The sequence below is a fragment of the Scheffersomyces coipomensis genome (genome assembly GCF_036884675.1).
Source record: "Scheffersomyces coipomensis strain NRRL Y-17651 chromosome Unknown DFJ63scaffold_4, whole genome shotgun sequence".
In the NCBI taxonomy this organism is placed as follows: Eukaryota; Fungi; Ascomycota; class Pichiomycetes; order Serinales; family Debaryomycetaceae; genus Scheffersomyces; species Scheffersomyces coipomensis.
The window spans coordinates 1956683-1977199 of NW_027042895.1; the positions used below are offsets into that span (position 1 = coordinate 1956683).

Below are 20517 nucleotides of genomic sequence, written 5' to 3' on the forward strand. Positions count from 1 at the left end.
ATGACTACACTTTAGACAATGAACATGACCATATTGGATTGAAATGCTATATTAAATTTATATTCTACTTTCAAGACATATTAATACATAGTAAGAAGAAAAACATAATAAAAAGAAGAAGAAGTTGGAGAAAAGGAAGTATGAAGAAAGGAGAAAGCTAGAATATACTAAATGCCATATAATTTGTAAATGAATGAAGGAATGAATTGTATCTAACGCATGAAATAATTATATTTACCATTTACTTCTCTGGTTTTATCTTTACCAGTGGTTTTAACTCCCCATTCGATTTCAATGTCTAATTCTCTTGGATTGGTGGCATTTGGTCTGGAAGCAATACTACCTTCAATCTTATCCCCCTTTTTAAGATCTAACACTTGATCCATATAAAATACAGTTTGTTTCCAATGAGTATAATGATTCATTGGACCAGTTGGCAAGACAACTTTTTCTTTACCAGGGAAGATAGCATCCCAATAAACAACATAAGCATGACATAAATCAGTATCAATGGCTTCTAATTCGAATTTACTATGGAAAGCTAATTGTTCTTTAGTAACGGTATTAATATCAAATTCAAAAAATTTATGAGGAGTAGTAATTAAGGAATTATTATCAACAGTATCAACCAATGGTTCAACCATAGCAACATTAATGAATGGAGAATAATCAAATCCATAAACATCTTCCCAATAATGGATTTTTTCATCTTTATATTGACCATCTTCAATACCAGCAATATACATAGCACATTTATCAGGTAAGATTAACCCATCTTTAGCTAAATATTTATCTCTAGCATATAATACAGTATCTAACATTGATTCATATAAAAGGAAATAACCCATCCATTCTGAAACAATGATATCAACAGTATCAACCGGTAAAGTAATATCTTCTAATTTACCTTGAATTAAAGTAATTTTATCTTCAAATCCATTTAAATTAATAATTTCTTTAGCTTTATCAATAATATTAGACATATCAACAGAATAAACATGTTTGGCACCAGATTTGGCAGCAAACATAGAAAGAATACCAGTACCACAACCAACATCCAATACCACTTTGTTTTTAAATAATTCTTTATTCTTATACATAGCAGATCTATAACTTAAAGTACGAGTAGTATCCTTTAACATTTCTTCATGAATACCAAAATGATCATACGATGAAAAGTAATGTTGTTCGGTGAATGGTAAGGCAGCCTTATCGGTGGCTGAGTCTGATGCTGATGAAGATGCCATGATGATTGGAATGGTTAATATCTATATGATCTATAACTTAATTGATTATAGAAATAGTTTAAAGATGAAAAATTGAAAAAAAAAAATTATAGTGTGAGAAGAGACAGAGTGAGAAGGGAGAGATGGATTTTAATGGTCGTGCGAATTACGGTAAATTAAATTTATGTTACCAGTAAACAGTATACTTTAGTACAAGATATGGAAGATAGTTAGTTGTAATGAAGTGATTCAATTGATATGGTATCATCATAATGGTCTGGTCAGAGACAATGCAAATAATTACTTAATAATCTCATAATGTACGATCAAAGCTAATTACTCTACAATCAACTACAGTTTATTAATACTTTTGGATCTTTTATATTGTAAAGAAGAATAATAATAAGAATCATATATAAATGATAAATGATAAAGAATGAGTTATTGTACACTGGTATGCAAAATACAGAAATAAAATAATGGATTTGGTTTGGTTTGGTTTTGGTTTGAATATGTCATTAAAGGAAGAAACTGATTGGGAGAATCCCCATCTATGCTCTTTTTAGTTATCTTTCTTGATAATGAACAAGTGACAAAAGTTCTAAGCACTTACTTAGTTCTAATATGCTTTAATGGACCAGCTGAATGATAGAAATTAGCCGAATAATCCTTCTTTCTAAAATGTCTCTTTTTAGGTTCTTGAACATAATGATCCCAACCTTGACGTTCAGCAAAATTAATAGCAGCTTCTTTAGTATCAAAATGCATTATAGTACCTTGCATATAATCAGCACTACCTTGATAACCCATTAAATCATTTTCCCAACGATTACCTTGACCTAATACATCCCAATCTAATTTCCAATGGGATCCATTATGATGACCTGATTGAGTGGCAGCTTTGGCTTCTTGATAAATTCTAACCACACGAGATGTAATTAAATCTTTTGGAGCTCCACTTACAATTTCTGTTCCTGTGAATGATGGTGTAGTTGGAGTAACATCTGGTACTGAACTTTGGTAACGAATAGGAGTAACGGAAAGTAAACGTATACTTCCACGAGTAGCACCAACAGCTGGTAATGCCAATGCTCTTACCGATATTCTAGATAACATTGTCTGTGTAGCGTGTATGTGTATAGTGATATCTTAGAACTAACCTCTAACTATGTTATTCTTTTGATTAATTCCCCTAAGCAGCAATTGTACAAATTTGGTTGGCTCAATTTTTAAAATAGAAAAAAAAGTCAGATTTTTTTACCCGGAAAACAAATCATGTGATATGTCATGTGATTGAATTTTTCAAACAAATTTCTGTTTTGGGAACTATAATTAAATTGTTTAAGACGTGTATCAAGGAAGGAATATGATTAAACCTGAGTTGACTTAACATATCATATATCTTATAATTACTTAACTAAAGCTTTACGAACTACACTAGATGAGTTCTGTTCAATTCAAAAAATCAGTTCAAGATATAATCCCCACTTATCATGGACAATTCCCTGTTCAATTATTATCATATATAGAATCATTATATTTATCAAGTCTACATAAAAAACCTATACTACCAAATAATGCAGCTGTTGCCAGATATCATTTATGTGCTTATTTGGGAGTAGAACAACATCAACATAGATATGATTTACCGCAACCTGAAATGAAAAGAATCCCTTTAGAACCTAAAGTTGCCTCTAAATTATTAGATGATTTTAGAGTTAGTTTAGTAGTGAAATCGAATACTTCAAGTCCTAGGAATAGTCCAACTAAAACGAATAAAGTATTATTGACACCTTCATTATCTCCAAACCCATCAAGTACTACCACTCCTTCAAAATCAGGATCACCTTCGACCGGTGGATCACCATTAAAGAGATTAAGAGAAATCGAAGATAGTCCAAATACAAGTGAAGATATATCGACTCCTAATAAACTTAATGATTCCGAATCGATATTTAACCCAACTCCAAAGAATAAGAAAAAGATAAAATCATCCCCTGAAAAATCAGCTCCTAAATACAACTACGATAAAAAACATGTATCCATCATTGAATTTATAACGTTTTGTAATAATTTTTATATCCCAGCTGATGTTTCACCAAAAATGATTGAAACTTTCTTAATCCATAAACATAAATTCGCCAAGAAGAGTGAATGGTTATTAGCTTGTGGAATTATATTTGCTGCTTATGTTAGAATCAATCATATTTTATTAACTACTAAAATCGGAGCTCAACTGGAATTTTTAAATCTTTTATTCCAATATCAAAAGGGAGGATTATTAAAGATTAATATTCAATTATGGTGTAATATCGTTGGAACTTGGATCAAAGAAGAATCTTGGGTTAAAGATCTTGAACATAAGTATTTATATGGTAAAGATTCCGTTGATGAATTACAATCTTCCGTAGAAGATAAAGCTAGAATCGGGGCTGGTTGGAATATCCTCGAACAATTTGGAGTCATGATTCATGGTGAAGTACTATATGAATCAGATAATCAAGTGAAATACTATGAAACTTGGTCTAATAGAGTAAATCAGAAATAAATAGCATAATTAAGTAAATGTCACTAGACAGTTAATCGTTAAATCTTTAAATTTACCCGGATTTGTAGAAGATCGCAGTAATTTTTTTTTTCACCTTTTAGCATCTTGTTTTTGTAATGAAATCATATATAGAATCAGTATACCATCAAATTCAAGGTTCAAACATCTATTGTTATCACATAGATTCATAGTTCATTGCAGAAATATCGTGGTATAACTTTGCATTCATTCATTTATTTCATTATTTGCATTTTTTTTCCGTTTAATTATCTATTATTTTTCATACTTTTCATCCATTGCATTTAAGTAACCATAAAGGTACAATTTTACAGCTTATTTCAAAAATAACTTATTAACAAAACTCCTCCAACTATACCCTATCACATATATATAAATACTATCATGTCTAATATACCCAGTAAGAGGAGACTCTCCGACGTGTCTATGAACGGTTCAGCATATGGAAAGAAACCATACGCTGCTCATAGTGAAGATGATGATGAAGATTATTTATCAGATTCGCCACAACCTATTTTCGATTCCCCTTCCAATAATACCAGATGGCAAGAAGCTATCACCAAAGTTGTGAATGCAGTAGTATCGATTCAATTTACTCATGTAAGAAATTTCGATACTGAATCAGCTCTTGTCAGTGAAGCTACTGGATTTGTGGTTGATTCTGAAAGAGGTTTAATTTTAACTAATCGTCATGTGGTTGGACCAGGTCCATTCTGTGGATATGCTGTGTTTGATAATCATGAAGAGGTTACTGTCAAACCTATATATAGAGATCCTGTTCATGATTTTGGATTTTTAAAATTCGATCCTAAAGATGTGAAATATTTACAATTAAGTCACTTAAATTTAAAACCTGATTTAGCTAAAGTTGGTACTGAAATTAGAGTGGTTGGTAATGATGCAGGTGAAAAATTATCTATTTTATCAGGTTTCATCTCAAGATTAGATAGAAATGCTCCAGAATATGGTAGTTTGACTTATAATGATTTTAATACTGAATATATTCAAGCTGCTGCTTCTGCTTCTGGTGGTTCATCAGGTTCGCCAGTTGTGAATGAAGATGGTGATGTGGTGGCTTTACAAGCCGGTGGGTCTACTGAAGCATCTACAGATTTCTTCTTACCGGTTGATAGACCATTAAGAGCATTGAAATGTATTCAAGATAACCAACCTATAACTAGAGGTGATATTCAAGTTGAATGGCAATTAAAACCATTTGATGAATGTAGAAGATTAGGATTAACTCCAGAAGCTGAAGCTAAAGCTCGTGAATTATTTCCAAATAAAATCGGTTTATTAGTGGCAGAATTAGTATTACCTGAAGGACCAGCCGATCAATTAATTAAAGAAGGGGATACTTTAATTTCCATAAATGATGAATATATCTCCACCTTTATAAAAGTTGATGAAATTTTAGATAAGAGTGTTGGTAAGGAATTATCATTTGAATTACAAAGAGGAGGACAAATCATTAAACGTTCTATAACTATTGGTGATTTACATTCAATAACTCCTGATAGATATGTTGATGTCGGGGGTGCCTCATTTAATAATCTTTCTTATCAAATCGCTAGATGTTATTGTATACCAGTAAGAGGAGTATTTATCAATGATGCTTCTGGATCATTTGAATTTGCATCTAATGAAAGAATCGGTTGGTTATTAGAAACCGTTGATGATAAACCAACTCCAGATTTAGATACTTTTATTGAAGTTATGAAACAAATTCCTGATCGTCTGAGAGTTCCAATCACTTATCGTCATGTATCTGATCTTCATACTGAGAATTTCCAAACTATTTATGTCGAAAGACATTGGCAATCAACTTTTAGATTGGCGGTTAGAAATGATGAATCTGGATTATGGGATTTCACCGATATTCAAGAAAAACCTCTTGACCCTATTGAAATCAAACCTCGAAATGCTAAATATGTTGATATTCCATTCGGTAAAGCAGGTTGTTCATCATTAATAAGATCATTCGTTCAAGTTAGAACCATTGCTCCTGTCCCTGTTGATTCATATCCATATAGAAAGGAAATTTGTTATGGTGTGGTGGTTGATGCCAAGAATGGTTATGTATTAGTATCCAGAAGATTTGTCCCTCATGATATGTGTGATATTTTCGTTATATTTGCTGAATCAATCGATGTTCCTGCTAAAGTTGTTTTCCTTCATCCAAATCAAAATTATGCTATTGTTAAATATGATCCATCCCTTGTTTTAGCTGATGTTCAATCTCCAAAATTTAGTAATATTCCATTAAAGAGAGGGGATAATTCATTCTTTATTGGATATAATTATAATTTAAGAGTTATAACTGATGAAGTTAGAGTTAGTGCTGTTTCATCATTAAATGTTCCAGCTGCATCTTTATCACCCAGATATAGAGGTACTAATCTTGATTGTATTCTTTTAGATAGTAAAATCTGTCTTGAATGTGATACTGGAGTATTAACTGATGATGATGGTACTATTAGAGCCTTTTGGTTAACTTATTTAGGAGAAACCAATTGTGATCAAACTAATGATAGAATGTATAGAATGGGATTGGATGTAACTGATGTTTTACAAGTTATTGAATCATTAAAATCAAATCTTATTCCTCAAAACTTAAGAATTTTAGAAGCTGAATTTAAATCATTAACTATTTATCAAGCTAGAACTAGAGGAGTTCCTGATCTGTGGATTAAGAAATTTGAAGAACATTGTCAAGATGAAATTAAACTTTTACCGGTTGAAAGAGTCTCAGCTCCAAGATTAAATCAAGAAAAAAGTGCTTTAAAGACAGGTGATATTATATTATCAGTTAATGATCAAATTGTTACTAATATGAGAGATTTTAAACCAATGTATACCGAAGAGAAATTAAATTTAAAGATTATAAGACAAAAGAAAGAAATGGAAATTGAAGTTCTGACTGTGGATACTAATACTTTACATACTGATCATGTTGTATTCTGGTGTGGAGCTATCTTACAAGCTCCTCATGGTGGAGTACGTCAATTAATGGTGGAAATCCCTTCTGAAGTATATGTTACCAGAAAGAGTGCTGGAGGTCCAGCTCATCAATATGGCATTGCTACCAATAGTTTCATTACTCATGTTAATGATCAAGAAACTAAGGATCTTACATCGTTTATGGAAGTAGTTAAAACTATACCTGATGGAAATTATATTAAATTAAGATTAATGTCATTTGATAATGTTCCATTGGCTATATCGTTAAAGACTAATTATCATTATTTCCCTACTTCTGAATTAAAGAAAGTTGGTGATGAATGGAAGGAATTTGAAATTAACAATTAAATGAATGTATATGTATATATATTATAATAAAACTATGTACAAAATTGGATAAATTAAATTAATATTTAACACTCTGGAAACCCTATATAACCTCTGAAATCTTTTTAAGATGTTTACCTTTATTATTAAGTGAAACGAATGAATCTAAACTTTGTAATGAACTAGTACTGAATCCACCATTACCATGATTTCTACCTGCTTGTTTTCTTTTGATTCCAGTACCTGTCTTTATGAATCTCTTAGCTGCTGATTTATTGGTCTTCATTTTGGTTCTGGTTTGAAGTAACATTGTCACTGGACTTATTTTGATATTGAATACCGCCCTCTTGGCTGGTGTGAACAATGACTTAAGCATTATATCTATATATATCTGATCTTATACCTATCTATCGTTGAATCAGTTCTACAGTTACAACTTCAATTTGGTTCATGATAATTTTTTTTTTTCACTCTTCCAATTTTGTTCGTGTGTTGCCAAAAATATTTATTTACAGTCAAACAACTTCTATCTGGGGAAGCCAAAGCAAAGGCAACAACAACAATAATCAACAATCAAAGGATGTCACAGATCAATCTTAGAGTGGTGGTGTGTGGTGATGATTCAGTGGGTAAGTCATCATTAATAGCAGCCCTTATTAAGGAATCTTTCATACCGACTATTCAAGATGTATTGCCTCCCATAACCATATCAGGCGATGATTATGATAGTAGTTTTCAAGAATATCCTATTGATACTAAGATAGTTAAGAAATCAAGACGTAATTCATCTAAGAAAGAACGATTTAATGAATCTTCCACTAAAGTAGTACTGAAATATATCCCTAATAAGACGGTGATTATCGATACTAATGCTAGTGATAAACCTAATTTACAAAAGGAATTGAAAAGAGCAGATGTGATATGGCTAGTATATTCAGATCATTATACTTATGAAAGAATCTCATTACATTGGATGCCAATGTTTAGATCCATGGGAGTTAATTTACCTATTGTATTATGTGCTAATAAATCAGATTTAATTGAAAAATCAGATTTAAAAACTCAAAATTCAGATGAATTTATTCCATTGATTAAGGAATTTAAAGAAATTGAAGCTTGTATACGAAGTAGTGCAAAGACGAATCATAATGTGGTGGAAGCGTTTTATTTATGTCAACGATCTATAACTCATCCTATATCACCTATATTTGATTCCAAAGAAGGAAATTTAAAACCAGCTGCCATATCTGCTTTAAAGAGAGTATTCTTCCTATGTGATAAAGATCAAGATGGATACCTTAATTTCCAAGAATTATCTGATTTACATAAAAAATGTTTTAATAAAGAAGCTACTGAAGAAGAATATAAAAATATTTTGAATGCTATCGATAAAAAACTTTATTCTGATGGTGATAATGGTGTTTCAGAAGATGGATTTATCTTACTTAATAAAATGTATGCTGAAGCAGGAAGACATGAGACTATATGGGGGATCTTACGAGCATTTCATTATACTAACTCATTATCATTAAGTGATAAATTTTTATTCCCCAAATTAGATGTTAATCCAAATTCAAGTATTGAATTAAGTCCAGCAGGATATCGATTTTTTGTGGATTTATTTATAAAATTCGATAAAGATAATGATGGGGGATTAAATGAAGAAGAATTAAATAATTTATTTCGTCCAACTCCAGGTATGCCTAAGATTTGGCAAGAATCTCAATTCCCATCTACCGTAGTTTGTAATGAAGAAGGGTATGTTACATTACAAGGATGGTTAGCACAATGGAATTTAACTACGTTTTTAGATTATAAATCAACCCTTGTTTATTTGGCCTATTTGGGTTTTGATGAAGATATGTCAGTTAAAGCTTTGAAAGTTACTAAACCACGAAAGAGTAGACAACGACAAGGGAAATTTTATCGTCAAAACGTAAATGATAGAAATGTGTTCAATTGTTTTGTATTGGGAGCACCCCAATCGGGTAAAAGTTCATTATTAGAACTGTTTTTACATGGTTCATATAGTGAATCATATTCTCCTACTATTCAGCCTCGATTATGTATAAAAGATATTGAATTAAGAGGAGGGAAACAATGTTATTTGATATTGGAAGAGTTGGGGGAATTAGAACCTGCTATACTTGAGAATAAAATGCGATTGGATCAATGTGATGTGATTTGTTATTGTTATGATTCATCTGATCCTGAATCATTTCAATATTTAGTGGAATTAAGAGAGAAATATGCTACTTTATTAAATACTATTCCATGTGTATTTGTGGCATTAAAGGCTGATTTGGATAAACAACAACAAAGATCAGATGTTCAACCGGAGAACTATACTCGAGATTTATATTTAAGTCCTCCAGTTCATATATCATCAGCATGGTCATCATCAGTTCATGAACTTTTTATTCAATTAGTTGATGCAGCAAAGTTTCCTAGTTCTGCCACACCTGGTTTGGAAAAGGAACCTGAAACGGCAGATTATGAAAACTTTAAACATATTTTCATGGCTGGTGGTGCTATAACAGTTATGACATTAGCATGTATGTGGATTTGGAGAAGTTCTATCCAAAGTTCGAAAGTGTAAATAGATATAGACTGCAAAATGTATAATATAGGCACGACACGACATTAACGGTTGACGACATTTTAGATGTCGCATGATTTTAAAGATTTTTTTTTTCTTTCATACATCTCATCACACAAATTTATTTTTATTTCAATTTGTTTATTACTGCTACTGCTTTAGTTGAAATAGATTACCAAATAAAGGAGATTAATAGAAGAGATGTCAACCGAAAAAGAATATAAACCAGTTACTGTGGATAAACTTATACCCAATACCTTTGATTTAGGTAATTTGGCTACATTTGATCCAAATCCATTAGATAATAGTAAATTAAATAATGATAATGAAAGAGAAGAATATTTAACTTCAGTTACAAGAGATAATGTTCAATTATTAATAAATCAAATATTATCCTTACCAGTGAAGACTACTACTGATAGTCAAGTTACATCTACTGGACAAAATAGTACTATGACATTAATACAATTACCTGAACCAACTACATTATTACCAAGAGAAAAATCAGTACCAAAGGCTAAGGCACCAACCAAATGGGAACAATTTGCTGCTAGAAAGGGTATTAAGGCTAAGGCTAAGGATGGTAAATTAATATATGATGAAGCTAGTGGAGAATGGGTTCCAAAATGGGGTTATAAAGGTAAGAATAAAGAACTTGATAGTCAATGGTTGGTTGAAGTTGAAGATAAAGTGAAGAATACTGATAAAGAATTAATAGATCCAAGAACTTTGAAACGTGCTGAAAGAAAGAAATTAGTTAAAAAGAATGAATTACAACATAAGAGAAATCTTAAAAATCAATCAACTTAGTTAGGTAGGTTGACTGAAATATATTTAATTTTGCATAGATAGTGTATATATACGATCCATTTTTTTAACCTTAAACGGGCAACCAACGATGTAGATCATATCATATCATATCATATCATACTGTGTAATCATAATACATTTTCTTGTCATATTTATAATGTTCATAATGGTTGCATTATGTTTTGACGATACTAAAATTACCATTTCCTGTATATAACTGGGGTGGTGCTCTCACCCTTTAACCATCAAAAAGAACAATGAACCCTTTTTAAGAACACATTCAACACTTGATAGATGATAGATTAATTATAGATTATTCAAGATATGACGGACGATTATAATCCTGACCAGTATCTACCAACCATAGATGTATGTGTGAACACTATAATTATACTATTCAATGGGAAATCTTTACTAACATTCATTATAAATAGGCTATTCTAAGTGTAGCAGATTTAGAACAGATAACGGTAAAACGAATTAGAAATGCATTACAAGAACTCTTTGGAGTAAACTTACAATCTCATAAAGTATGTATTAGTCAATCAGGTATGATATATTATGACATGGTTATACTAACAAATTCTTCATTTTAGAAAGAAATTAATGAGGTTATTCTAACTCAATATTATGATTTAATTAATAAACGAGAAGAAGAAGCCAAATCAGAAAAGGAAAGAAGAGCTGAAATCGAACGGAAAGATGCTATAATGGCAGCCAAACTACTGAGAGCAGAAATAAGTGGTCCTATAGTAAGATCAACTCGAAAAAGAGTTAGTGATAAACCTGTTAAAGAAGTTAAAAAGAGAAGAGTTAATAATGAAAATAATGTATTCATGAGAGAAATGTTACTTTCCCCTGATTTACAAGCCATTGTAGGATCAGCAAAGTTACCAAGACCTCATGTTGTCAAACATTTATGGGCTTATATTAAAGATAATGATATGCAAGATCCAAAAGATAAACGATTTATTATATGTGATGAAAAATTTCAAAAATTATTTAAAAAGAGTATGTATCTTGAGTTGTTTTTTTTTTTGTTTTTATTGATTTATAAGACTTTATACTAACTATAATTATAGAAAATGTCGGTGCTTTTGAAATGAACAAGTTACTTTCAGCGCATATCTTTAAACCAGATGAAGTTAATGGTGAATCTTCCAAAATAAAAGTTAAAAAGGAACTTCATTCGAAATCGAAAGAAGTCATTGATAGTGAAGAAGAAGATGATGATGAAGGAGATGATAACAACGGTGATGATGAAGAAGAAGAAGAAGAAGAAGAAAGTACTGAAGAGTAATCTCTCTTCTCCTACCCTCCCTTACCTTGAATTTAGATACTGTATTAATAGTGTAATATATGTAAATGTGATGTGAATAAATGTCCTGCATGTAAGGTTTGTTATGATTTTTATGAATTTGATCTGGTACTCCAAAAGGTTGTAATTATCCAACAGCAAGTGGTTTGATTACAGGATAGACCAAGATAGATAACATTCCAGTATACAGTTCAACCCCTCAAATGAAAAATTAGTAGGATGAGTAATGGAATTGATACAAGAAGTCTGTCTATAAAGACATCAACTTCATCAATCAATAATGCAGAAGTTGATGTCCAAAGGTTATATGAATCGATATTAAAAGTGATCATATTAGAGTATTCCAATGAAGTACGATTCAGAATGCCCATTTACAAACCAGCCACCGCAGTGGCTGATGTTTCATTACCTTCAAATCTATTAAGACATCTTAAATCAGAATTGAAATCAATTGCTTTAAATAAAAGCAAAACTAGTTATGATACCTTAACCAAGAACTCATTATTACGGTTCTATAGTGAGATCTCAGCTCCTGGTTTCCAAATCGATATGAAACCTCTGTCATTAGTAGGTAAATTTGCTCAATGTTCTACCAAAATCATCACCACCAGTAATATCACCGATAGTAAAGAAATCAATAAATTAGTATCATCTCAAACCATCACTTTCGTCAAGATTGTCATTGATTTATTAAAGAATGATAGGAATAAAGACGCCATCATAGCCAAGTTTGAAGAAAGTAAACGAATGCTTAATCCTCGTCAATCATGGCAAGTGGATGCTAGTGTCGAATATCTTGAACCATCTTATAATATAAATGATATGGATCCAAGTATGATCTTACTCCTTCATAAGTTATTCTCCCATACGGTTATGACCATACAGTTGGATATAAATCGATTGAAAGGATCTGTACTGTCTAAAGCTTATCATAAAGATATCTTATCAATCTTAAATAATGAAAATATGACAGTATCAAAATTCACTACGAATGAAGGGTATGAAAGATATAATGAAAATCTTAATAAAGAAGGTAATCGATTGATTGATAAATATAAGATCCCTGACAAGGCAAGATTAATACCATTACCAAAATTAACCCCTGGTGAAGAATTTTATTTTTTACCCCCTTCTTCCCAAACATTTGCATATTATATTAAATTGATCCGTCTAAGTTTAGACGTTTCCCAAGAAGAAGCTGAATCAAGGACACTCTTGTTTTCAACAGAGAATACGGCATTGTTAAGACTTATCCATACTTCTTGGCTTATAGATATACCGACAAGAGCAGTAGCATTATACACGGCGATGAATACATCGAATGAGAAATTAAATGATGAATATGTCTTTGATCTTGAAAATGGATTGAAGATATTTGATATAGTGAAGAAGATCTTACAAGAAGGACAACTTGATACCAATGATAGATCAAAATGGACCAGTCGTGATCAAAACGAATGGACAAAGAATTTGACCTTGACTTATAATAAAGTAGCATTATCGATTAAGAATTCGATTTTTGATATTTATGAAAAGGGTCAATCTAGTTGTATACCATATTTCCATTTCTTACATGAATTTATTGAAAATGATCCGTTATTTCCTAGAGTAGAAGCAACTGGATTAACCAAGAAATGGCATCAAAGATTGAATAATGCATTATTGAATTTATCTATAGCAAGATATAAATTCTTATTTAAGAAATTACCCAGAGATCGAAAATTAGAAATTAAAGATTTACAAAAGTTGATCAGAAAGATTCAAGATGATAGTGAAAATCTTTCTGGGAAATTTCCTACTTCATTGGTTGGTGATATCAACGTGGCGAAAATATCGACCGTTATAACACTTGCATTCTTTTCATATGATTCTCTTCGTGTATTAAAGAATGTTAGCCATTATGATACAGACATACTATATGAGTTATTATTTGATAAGCTCTCCATTTATAAAACAATGAAAGAAATGTTTACATTATTACAAAGAATAATTGGAGAGATTGATATCAAATTCTTGACAGATTATTTTAAAATCCAAATTGCCAAAGATAATAATAAAGCATATTTCCTTGAACTTTACAGATCACTTCAAAATCCATCGATTGTGATTGATCGGTTGGAATCGATCTTATTTCCTGTAGTGTCCGAGTATACAGAAGGTATGGACACTACAGTAAGAGATATCGTGTCCAGCTCTATTGAAATAGATGACTTTTTACCCGATAAAGACCAAAAATATAGTACATCTCCTAAAGATATCTTTAAATTCATAACTGATTTACGAAGTAATATAAATGAACTTGGATGGGTCAATAAAACACATAACGCTAGTTTTTATTCTTCATTCTTAAAAGCAGTTTCTAATGGTGCTTTGCAATATTCAGATACTATCATGAATAAAATATCAGATGATTTAGATAATCAAGATCATGATCAAAATTTCAAATTACGTCAAGAATTATGTGTGGCTTTGAATGATTTATCTAAAGTTATGGAATATCTTATTCTTCTCGATACAGGGAATACAATTGATTTATCTATTCTTAAATCAGAAGAGGATACTAATGCTCTCAAAAGCCATGTATTCACTATCAGAGTCATCAGAGCTGAGAATTTAATGCATTTAGATGCATCGGGTAAGAAATCAATTCTTAAATACCCTTATGTACAATTAACTGATATGGAATCAGCTAAAGTAGTTGGAAAAACAAGAGCTTGGGCCAGCACGTCAAATCCAGAATGGGATGAAGAATTCGAAGTCACCTTATTAGGAAATATGAGTTTAAAGCTTGCCTTAAGTGTTTGGGATGATAAATCGAAACAAGCAATCTTATGTGGAAGAGCTAATAAAGAAATTGATCCTCGAAAATTTACAGGTGATGGTACACCTCAAGAATTTCTGTTGGAAATCGGTACTCAAGGTACAGTTATAATTGAAGTATCGGTTGAAGATGAAACTGGTGATGCTATGTTTTTAATGGGTAAAGCAGTTAGATCATTAAAGAGGAGTGAAACTAGATCAGTGAAATTGATTGTCGATAAATTCTTAAACTCGATTCAAGAATGTATTTCAACTGTTAATTTAAATCTTGTTTGTGGTACAACTGGTAAGAAAGAACCTACTGAAGATGAAATGGAGTCAGTGTTGGAACCACTTAAACATTACTTCAATTCTAATTTAGAAGTATTGGCTCAAAATTTAACTAGTGAATCATTACGATTAATAATTGAAGCTACTTGGAACTTAGTAGTAGGATGTATTGATGAGTTAGTACTACCAAAGTTAACTAGTTCATTTTCACTTCAAGTTTTATTAAGAGGTTCAGCAACGTTAGGCTTACAAGGTACCATATCTTCCGCTATGGCTATGGCTTCATTAAGTAGAAATGGAAAATTGGTTACCAGAAATGAGTTAACCACCGTGTTTTATTGGCTTGAAAGTATGAAAGGATTCTTTGAAAGTGATGTAGTTGATGTGGCACTGAATGAAAAATATAAATCACTCTTGCTATTTCCCGAAATATTTTATAAGGATACTCATTCATTAATGCTGGAAATAGAAGGTATATCAGCAGAATCATTATATTATGATAATGATGGTCGTGATAATAATCTACATAGAACACCATCGGCCATTGGAAGAATATTTCGAAGTAGAACTATCGTGGCACATGCTACAAGATCAAATAGAAAGGAGGCAGCTACTTTATTAAAGAATTCTAAAAAGGATCCAAATTTCTTAAGAAAAACTAGAGAAGATATGATTTTAAGATTATTAATTGCTAGAAATGAAAAGAATTTCGTAGTCAGACGATTACAAGCTAGAGAAAAATCAGCTCAAAAAGCTGCTATAACGAATTTAGCTTTAATGATTACTCAAACAAATATTCATAAGTAAATTTAATAAACACAAAATTATACATTTTTTTAAAAAAATACTAAAAAACTAAAATTACATTTGATAATAATCCTATATAAAAAATTTTATCTATTTTTCAGTTATTGAAGAATCAGCTTGCTCTCCAACCAGGAAAGAAGTTTCATCATGATTAACTGTGGTTTCATCAGAAGTTGCATCGTTGGCGTCTTGTTGAATTGTAGTATCATTGTTCTCTATGACGGTGGCTTCAGCATCATTTACTTTAGCCTTAGAAGTCGAATCCAGTTCGACAACTTCAGCAGTTGTAGTTTCAGTGGTAGCTTCTGCTGCTACTGGTTTTTCTTCAGGTTTTTCGCTGGCAATTACAGGTTCAGGAGCTACTGAGAAATCTTTATAAGCTTTAATACCAGATTCAAATAATGCAGCGACTTTTTGATCTAATTTAGTAGCATCATCAGTTTCAGACAAGTTTCTCTTCCAACCAACTTCTTCATCATTAACAAAGTTCTTTAAAACATCAACCTTGTCAACAACTTTCTTTGCGTCTTCTGGTTTTTTATTGTAAACAGAATCAGCAACGAATTCATCATGAGTATTTGGATCAAAGAATAATCTGTAAGAATTTTCACATACTGAAACTTTAAGACCCGAATAAGATCTACCCACACATTGTTCTTCGTCGACACTTTCAATAAATGTTCTGGAAAATGGCATGTTGATCTTTGATGCTGGTACACCTTCAGTTGGGTGTGACATTATATAACTTGTGACATAATAATTGTATCTTTCTTCAGCATTCTCATGATCATTGATAGTTAAATCATCCAATCCAACAAATTGAATGTTTACACTACGGTCTGATTCCTTAAACACGATTTTAAACATGTGTTCATCACTTGCCATTAGTGATCTTACTTGCATACGATTTAAAATTTGATCTTTAGCAGTTGAAGTTGGATTAGTTCTGTCAGTTTCAAACAAAACCATGATTTCAGAAGTTTTTGAATCAGTTATCATAGTATGCATATGTTTAACCATAGCTTGAACCACTTTATCAACAGTATATAATTTATAGGCTTTATTTCTATAACCTTGACGTAAAGTTTCTTCAAACCATTGATGATCAAGTTCATTATCAATTAACTTTTCAGATAATTCTAACACTTGTTTATAACAATTCTTAGTACCAACAATTTCAATTCCCATATCTTCAAGTTGATGAGGAAGTAAATTCAAATCTTTAGCAAATTGAGGATGTTTTCTAGTTTTAATTTCTTTACTAACTGTATCATTCATTTTCTTAACATCTAATAATCTTTCATATAAAGTTCTTAAATGACGGAAAAACACATAAACAGTAGTATTACAGAAGAAATTATATTTATCACGTTTAGTTTCATTGGCACCATCTTCCTTTAAGGAAAATTTAGTATTGGCAGTTTTAATCCATAATTCACTTGATTTTTCAACTTCTTCTAAAGATTCATGTTCATCGTTATCTTGGACTTGAGGAGTTGGAGAATCAGCACGATCATCCTTTTTAGATTTAGATTGTTTCTTTAATACATTACGTAATAAATCTGATTCACGACCTCTCTTTTTAGAACTAACATTTTCATTAGTAGCCTCAACAGCATCAATTTTGGAAGGTTCATGAGTTTCTTCCGTTTCCTTTTCGGTCTTACCTCTTGAAGCTAAACCTTCTTCTACGGTTTCAGTAGAAATACCAAAGAATAATGAAATGAAAAATTGGAAAAATTGAGTTAATTTTTCTCTATCATTTGATGAATAATTAGATGAACGATTAATAAACACATCAGCTAATTTCAAAATATCAAAAAGGACTTCGATATCATCAAATGAATATTGTAATTGTTCTTGAGGCTTTGGAGTTAATGGATGTAATCTTTTATTTTGTTGTTCAACTTTAACAGTACTAATTTCACTAACCAATTGTTTAGCAGTTAATAATTTTTTATCAGCTTGTTTAAATGATAAACCTAAATGATCTAAAGATTTAAAGAAAACCTTTTGTTCCATTTCTCTCCAGACTTTATTCCATTCTCTTTGAGCTCTTTTCCATTCTTCATCTTTTTGCTTTAATCTTTTTAAAACAATTGGAACTGCAATAGATGGATTTTCATGTAAAGCATCAATAACTTCAAATCCTCTATCTCTATCATAAACTTTTCGAAGAACTTTTTTATAAATAGTTATAGAATTATGACCTAACCCAGGTGGTAATTTAAAATTAGCCTTTTGTTCTGGAGTCATATTAGCAATTCTATTAGCAATAGTTTCTAAAGTTTGAATAGTTCTTAAATTTGATTCCATATAATAATCAAATTCTAATCTTTCTTCTTCAATCTTGAAAAGAATATCTTCATATTGATTTTTACGATGCGCTATGAAACCAGAATCTTCTGATGCCCAAGTTGGATGTCCAACCCATTCATCATTTAAGACTTCCCAACACATTTCATCTCTACCTGAACATGGCATATAAGTTTCAGCTTTTGGTAATTGTCTATATGATGGACCATAGGCCTTACATAAAGATAATTCTAATTGATGTTTCTTAAAAGTAATATTTTCAATATGAAGCGGTTTTTCTTCAAATCCAACAAACATTTTAAACCAATTTAATAATTCAGGATGAGTATCACCAAAGAATCCATCAACTCTTTCAATTAAAGTATTTTTATCAATAATATCTTGAGAAAATAAATTCAAAATCTTTAAGAAATCATTATAAGTTTGTTTATTACCAATGGCCTTTTTAACTTTATCAAAGAATGAGATTTCTTCCAGAAGTGATGAAACACTAACATTAGCGGAAGGAGGTATTGGTTCTGGAATACCAGGAACCAAAGTTGGATTAACTGTAGCAGCAACAGATCCATTTTTAGTAGCCACTGGAGTCTTGGAAGATGCTTTTTGAGAAGTACCACGTACACCAGAAAGCTGAGCTTCTTCATTATAGTTATTTTCATAAGCATAACTTTCCGACACGGATTTCTTTTTCTTTATATCATTAACATCGGTATTAGTAACATGAGGTTCTGGACTACCACTTGAATGTTGATAATTAACTTGATTATATTGTTGAGCATTATTATAAGGACCTGCTGAAGTTGGAGCAGTAGTAGGTTGTTGGAAATTACCCACTGGAGGTAATTGTGAAGCACCACCATAAAATCCACCTTCTTGTCGTTGTTGCTGTTGTTGCTGAGTTTGTTGTTGTTGAAGTTGTTGATGTTGGAGTTGTTGTTGTTGAGCTTGTTGTTGCTGTTGATAAGATTGACTGCTGGTATCAGGTAAGAATTGCTTGAAATCATCTAATAAATCAGGAGAATTGGCAAATAACACAGTGACTTGTTCATAAACTTCACTTATAGGTTTTTGTTCTCTTTGATAAGTTTGAAGAATTTCCAAAAATTGTTTATAGATATCTGGTTGATTAGCAAATCTTGTTTTAATTTTATTGACATATGAAATAGCATGATTAAATTCAATTTGTCCACCACCTTGACCTTGCTCTTCTTGTAACAATTGTGGTTCTTGTTGATAATGAGCTTGTACTTGTAATTGTTGTTGTTGTTGTTGATGTTGATTGGGTGCATCTGAACCCCACAATTGAGAATTATCCATGTTTGGTCTTGTAGTAGTACCAGTTGGAGTGGTAACTCTAATTGGATTTGGATCAGAAGGATCTAAAGAACATTCAATTCTATAACCTGGAGGTAAGAAAGTATTGAAACCTTGAATTAAATTTGGATGACCTCTAAATAAATTTGAAACACGATCAATTACCCCTGGAGTATCAATACTTTGAGATTTGAAATCTTTCATAATATCTAAGAATTTATTATAAACTTCAGCTTGATTATAAAATTGGATTTTAACTTGATCTAAATAAGATAAAGCATCCTTAACATTCAAAGGTCTATAGACATTAGTAGTGGTTGAACGATTTGGAATTCCGGCAATAGATTGAACATCTGGAACTGCCGTACCAGTGACTTGAGCTATAGTTGAAGGAGGAGGTAATTGATTTGATTGATTAGTAGTTGATGTGGTAGCTACGGTATTAGCCGATGTAGGTACTGAATTTATATTAACAATAGAAGGTCTTCTCAATTCTTGATTTTGTCTATTTGGATCATTTTGAATTTGATTGATTTGATTATTATCACCAGTGGAATTAATGGATGGGATACTGAACCCATGACCTGGTTGAGGATGATTTCCTCCATTTCCTAAACTGGCTAAACTTGGTAAAGGGTAGAAATTTTGATTACCACCTATAATGAAAGTGTTAGTATACAAGGTTGAATCCATCGATAATGAGATAAAGGGATACTTACCCGTCTCTAAAGTTGCTGGAGGGGGCAAAACAGGTGGATGTTGACGACTAAAAGGTTGATTGATGTTAGTAAATTGATGTTGTGAAATATAGGTGTAAGCCTATCAAAAAAAGGGATGGAGGAGATGAAGAAATCTAAAATGAATCAATCTCCGATAAACCAAAGATACATACTTGAAAGGTTGACCTAATGGACGCTGTTGGCTATTCCAAGGGTCTTGTTGATTCGCCATTATTGATTAATGATGCAACTGATTTAAAGATTAATACCTTTTCCACTAGTTAAAAACTTCCCACAAATTGAAAAATAACAAAAAAAAAACAAAGATTATCAAAGATGATATGAAATCCTTGATAAGTAGTAGTAGTAATACAGGATTCACTTGATATTGATTCAATCAAGATAGATTCAATGTAGTGATGAAATAAGTGGAAGTGAATAATCAAGTTTAATATGGACAGTGG

The 20517-nt window shown here is 31.3% G+C and overlaps 10 protein-coding genes across 10 annotated transcripts; 6 read left to right on the forward strand and 4 right to left on the reverse strand. All coding sequences in view use genetic code 12, as the record gives it.

Moving 5' to 3' along the window:
• Positions 1-37: 37 nt before the first annotated feature.
• HMT1 (protein-arginine omega-N methyltransferase) lies at positions 38-1541 on the reverse strand. Its single transcript, XM_064903778.1, has one exon. The coding sequence runs from the start codon at positions 1245-1247 to the stop codon at positions 213-215; it is 1035 nt and encodes a 344-aa protein (XP_064762166.1). The 5' UTR covers positions 1248-1541; the 3' UTR covers positions 38-212.
• DFJ63DRAFT_176131 (uncharacterized protein) lies at positions 1542-2422 on the reverse strand. The gene has a single exon (XM_064903770.1). It carries the CDS (start codon positions 2340-2342, stop codon positions 1836-1838), a length of 507 nt encoding a protein of 168 aa, XP_064762167.1. The 5' UTR covers positions 2343-2422; the 3' UTR covers positions 1542-1835.
• Position 2423: 1 nt separating this feature from the next.
• Positions 2424-3975, forward strand: DFJ63DRAFT_175984 (origin recognition complex subunit 6). The gene has a single exon (XM_064903762.1). The coding sequence runs from the start codon at positions 2668-2670 to the stop codon at positions 3772-3774; it is 1107 nt and encodes a 368-aa protein (XP_064762168.1). The 5' UTR covers positions 2424-2667; the 3' UTR covers positions 3775-3975.
• A 201-nt stretch (positions 3976-4176) lies between these two features.
• Positions 4177-7101, forward strand: NMA111 (Nma111p; the record flags this gene model as incomplete). The annotated part of the gene is made up of 1 exon (XM_064906266.1): positions 4177-7101. The coding sequence occupies one exon, from the start codon at positions 4177-4179 to the stop codon at positions 7099-7101; it is 2925 nt and encodes a 974-aa protein (XP_064762169.1).
• Positions 7102-7532, reverse strand: DFJ63DRAFT_342425 (uncharacterized protein; the record flags this gene model as incomplete). The annotated part of the gene is made up of 2 exons (XM_064908742.1): positions 7102-7447; positions 7515-7532. 2 exons carry the CDS (start codon positions 7530-7532, stop codon positions 7184-7186), a joined length of 282 nt encoding a protein of 93 aa, XP_064762170.1. The 3' UTR covers positions 7102-7183.
• DFJ63DRAFT_177051 (ERMES complex Ca(2+)-binding regulatory GTPase) lies at positions 7382-9780 on the forward strand. Its single transcript, XM_064903776.1, has one exon. The coding sequence runs from the start codon at positions 7661-7663 to the stop codon at positions 9677-9679; it is 2019 nt and encodes a 672-aa protein (XP_064762171.1). The 5' UTR covers positions 7382-7660; the 3' UTR covers positions 9680-9780.
• On the forward strand, positions 9780-10558 carry RRS1 (Rrs1p). The gene has a single exon (XM_064903761.1). The coding sequence runs from the start codon at positions 9881-9883 to the stop codon at positions 10487-10489; it is 609 nt and encodes a 202-aa protein (XP_064762172.1). The 5' UTR covers positions 9780-9880; the 3' UTR covers positions 10490-10558.
• A 1-nt stretch (position 10559) lies between these two features.
• Positions 10560-11908, forward strand: DFJ63DRAFT_176136 (uncharacterized protein). Its single transcript, XM_064903771.1, has 4 exons — positions 10560-10858; positions 10924-11019; positions 11086-11500; positions 11572-11908. The coding sequence occupies exons 1-4, from the start codon at positions 10814-10816 to the stop codon at positions 11787-11789; spliced, it is 774 nt and encodes a 257-aa protein (XP_064762173.1). The 5' UTR covers positions 10560-10813; the 3' UTR covers positions 11790-11908.
• On the forward strand, positions 11793-15749 carry DFJ63DRAFT_175978 (uncharacterized protein). Its single transcript, XM_064903760.1, has one exon. It carries the CDS (start codon positions 12027-12029, stop codon positions 15702-15704), a length of 3678 nt encoding a protein of 1225 aa, XP_064762174.1. The 5' UTR covers positions 11793-12026; the 3' UTR covers positions 15705-15749.
• On the reverse strand, positions 15750-20515 carry SIN3 (transcriptional regulator). The gene is made up of 3 exons (XM_064903759.1): positions 20227-20515; positions 20054-20100; positions 15750-19990 (listed from the first exon to the last, which is right to left on the reverse strand). Exons 1-3 carry the CDS (start codon positions 20283-20285, stop codon positions 15795-15797), a joined length of 4302 nt encoding a protein of 1433 aa, XP_064762175.1. The 5' UTR covers positions 20286-20515; the 3' UTR covers positions 15750-15794.
• Positions 20516-20517: the final 2 nt, after the last annotated feature.